The following is a 3,462-nucleotide window of genomic DNA, read 5'->3' on the forward strand; positions in this document are numbered from 1 at the left end:
GAAAGAGCCAGGAGAACCAGGTGTCCTTGAGGGGCCCACACTGCCCTGCTGCCTATACCAGAGGGAGGAAGAATCCGAGGAGGACTCCTACGACCCCCGTGGGAAGAGCAGCCATCACAGGAGCGTGGAGAGCAATGGCCGACTAGCTAGCACCCACTATTACAGTGACAGTGACTACAGACATGGGGCTCGAGCAGAGAAGTATAGCCCAGGCCCCGTGGGGCCCAAGCATCCCTCCAAGAGCCTGGCCCCGGCTGCCGTCTCCTCAAAGCGCAGCAAGCACCGGAAGCAGGGCATGGAGCAAAAGATCTCCAAGTTCTCACCTATCGAAGAGGCCAAGGATGTAGAGTCAGACCTGGCCTCCTACCCCTCCTCTGCAGTCAGCAGCAGCCTGGCCTCTCGGGGCAGGAAGTTCCAGGACGAAATCACGTATGGGCTCAAGAAGAATGTGTATGAGCAGCAGAGGTACTATGGGGTGTCCAGCCGGGACCCAGTGGAAGAGGATGACCGCGTGTACAGTGGGAGCAGCCGGTCCCGGGTGGCATCTGCATACAGCGGGGAGAAGCTCTCCAGCCATGACGTCAGTGGCCGGGCCAAGGGATACGAGCGGGAACGGGAGGCTGTGGAGCGACTTCAAAAGGCGGGCCCCAAGCCCTCATCTCTGAGCATGGCCCATGGCCGGCCCCGGCCCCCCATGCGGAGCCAGGCCTCTGAAGAGGAGAGCCCCGTCAGCCCTTTGGGGCGGCCCCACCCTGCTGGGGGCACCCTCCCCCCGGGGGACACCTGCCCACAGTTCTGCTCCAGCCACTCCATGCCTGACGTCCAGGAGCATGTCAAGGATGGACCGCGGGCCCACGCGCATAAGTGTGAGGAGAGCTACATCCTGGATGATTCCCACTGCGTAGTTTCCGACAGCGAAGGTAATGGCAGCTGGGGGTGATTTCTGCAGATGCTCAGCACCTGGGGGGCCTGCCCACCCGTGGGGCCTTGAGCCCTGAGATGTCTCAGTGGGGCTGGCCTGGCGCCTCACCCAGTGGGCCCTGCTGCAGGCTGCCCTTCCTGCCTGTTGCACCCGCGCCCTGGCCCGGTTGTGGGAGGGGGCTGGGGCCTGGCATTACGCTTGTGGCTGTGGCGCCCACCCTCTGTTTTCCTTGCATGGCTTCAGCTGGGCCTCCCACTGCGGCCAGCCTGGGGTTTGATGGTGTTCTGTTTTTGGTCCCTGAAGCGTATCACCTGGGCCAGGAGGAGACAGACTGGTTTGATAAGCCCCGGGATGCCCGCTCTGACCGGTTCAGGCACCACGGGGGCCACGCAGTCTCCTCCTCCTCCCAGAAGCGAGGCCCTGCCAGGCACGGCTACCACGACTACGATGAGCCCCCCGAGGAGGGCCTGTGGCCACATGATGAGGGTGGCCCGGGCCGCCATGCCTCAGCCAAGGAACACCGACACCATGGTGACCACGGGCGGCACTCAGGCCGCCACACTGGCGAGGAGCCGGGACGGCGTACTGCCAAGCCACACGTTCGAGACCTGAGTCGCCATGAGGCCCGGCCTCACCCTCAGCCCAGCCCTGCCCCGACCGTGCAGAAGAAGGGTCAGCCTGGGTACCCCAGCTCCGGTGAATATTCACAGCCATCCCGTGTTCCATCAGCGTACCATCATGCCTCTGAGAGCAAGAAGGGCTCCCGGCAGGCCCACTCAGGGCCCGCTGCACTGCAGCCAAAGCCAGAACCCCAGCTGCAGCCGCAAGGTCGGCAGGCAGCTCCAGGTCCACAGCAGTCACAGCCGCCTCCATCCAGGCAGACGCCCTCAGCAACAGCATCGCGCCAGCCGCAGACACAGCCGCAGCAGCAGCAGCAGCAGCAGCAGCAGCAGCAGCAGGGTCTCGGGCTACAGCCTCTGCAGCAGGCCCCTTTGCAGGCCCACCCGCAGGAGCAGGGCCAGCCAGCTGCTCGGGGTCCGGCCCCCGCTGCCAGCCAGCCAGCAGGGAAGCCTCAGCCAGGGCCCTCGACAGCCACAGGCCCCCAGCCATCAGGACCAGTAAGTAAGGCTCCAGTACGTGGATCCTCCCCAGGGTGGATGCTGGGACTGCAGCTTGGACAGCCCCTTGGTTCCAGGCTGGGCAGAGTTGACGCGTGGTAGTTCAGCTATGGGTTCTGTGTTGCAGCTGCGGGCAGAGCAGGCAAACGGCTCTAAAGGGACTGCCAAAGCACCCCAGCAGGGGAGACTTCCTCAGGCCCAGCCACCACCAGGATCTGGACCTGCAGGTGAGCCTGCCTTTGGACGCCCTTGGCTATGACCAAGAGTACCTGGGCTGCCCTCTCCCTGTGCTGACTGGCACCCTGAGCTCCCCTGCACTGCATGCCTTCCCTGCTCTCTGAGAAGGTGCCCAGTGCACTGCAGGCCTCCCCAGCAGAAACAAGCCTGGGGTTAGAATGAGCCAATGGGATCACCAGCACTGGGGCCTTAGGGCCCAGGCAGCTCTGGGCAGGGAGCCTCAAAGGTGCTGGTGATCACAGGGCCAGGACCATGGGTTCTTACTGTCTCCTTCCTTCCCCTTCCCTTCTCTCCTCTGCCTTCTCATCTTCCTCTGCCTATTCCTCCCTTTCTCCCTCTTTATCTTCCTCAGTCTCCTTTTTGCTGCTTCCTCCCACTCCTTTTCCTCCCACTCTTACCTTCTTCTCTTTATTTCTCTATCCTCCTCCTCACCCTCCACCTCACAGGGTACCTGTGGTCAGATTCCCTCTTAGCTGCTCTCCCACTCAGACGCTGAAGAGCCAGGCCAAGCACAGCTTATGATGGTGGTTTCTTTACCCCTAGGCATGAAGGCTGGAGCCAAGCCTGGAGGGACCCCAGGGGCTTCTGCCGGCCAGCCAGGTGCCGACGGGGAGAGTGTGCTCTCCAAGATCCTCCCTGGTGGGGCAGCAGAGCAGGCCGGCAAGCTGACGGAAGGTATGCACTGCCTACAACCAGGTCCAGGGTGGACAGCTGCTCCAGGGCCCTACTCTGGCAGAGGTCGGGTCTGGGGACTGGTTCCGGGCTCAGTCACCCAGGCACAGGGCAGCCCGAGGGCCCACCTGCTGCGGCCTAGCGGTTCTCTGGGTAGTCCCTGCCCCTTAGGCTGAGCTTGGCTTCACTGTGCCAAACGGCCTTGACAAGGAGGGAGCCTAGCCTGACTTCCTGACACCTCTCTCCTTTTTCTGTCACAGCTGTGTCTGCTTTTGGCAAAAAATTCTCCTCCTTCTGGTGACCATGCCCTGCAGGGTGAGTATGAGCTGCCTGTACCCACCCTCTCCTGGTGCTCGAGTCAGGGCTCTTAAGTCCTGCGGGGTCTTCTGGGAGGAATGTGGTCTTCAGTAGTGGGTGATGTGGCCAGAGCTGCAGTGTCCTTCCCCTATGAGAGTGGGAGGAGGAAGAGGAAGAGGGACCCTGTGCACAGAGGTCCCAACATAGGGCCAACAC

The 3,462-nt window shown here is 62.8% G+C and overlaps 1 protein-coding gene across 1 annotated transcript in view; it reads left to right on the top strand.

The window, feature by feature from the left end:
• The window catches only part of BSN (bassoon presynaptic cytomatrix protein), a 90,280-nt gene extending 87,030 nt beyond the window's left edge, over positions 1 to 3,250 (top strand). The window contains exons 9-13 of the mRNA XM_007446210.1: positions 1 to 920; positions 1,226 to 2,040; positions 2,168 to 2,267; positions 2,821 to 2,952; positions 3,210 to 3,250. Coding sequence (XP_007446272.1) covers positions 1 to 920; positions 1,226 to 2,040; positions 2,168 to 2,267; positions 2,821 to 2,952; positions 3,210 to 3,250 — 2,008 coding nt within the window. The remainder of the gene's footprint in view (positions 921 to 1,225; positions 2,041 to 2,167; positions 2,268 to 2,820; positions 2,953 to 3,209) is intronic.
• Positions 3,251 to 3,462: the final 212 nt, after the last annotated feature.

This window comes from Lipotes vexillifer, unplaced genomic scaffold (assembly GCF_000442215.2).
Source record: "Lipotes vexillifer unplaced genomic scaffold, Lipotes_vexillifer_v1.1 scaffold491, whole genome shotgun sequence".
Lineage (NCBI taxonomy): Eukaryota > Metazoa > Chordata > Mammalia > Artiodactyla > Lipotidae > Lipotes > Lipotes vexillifer.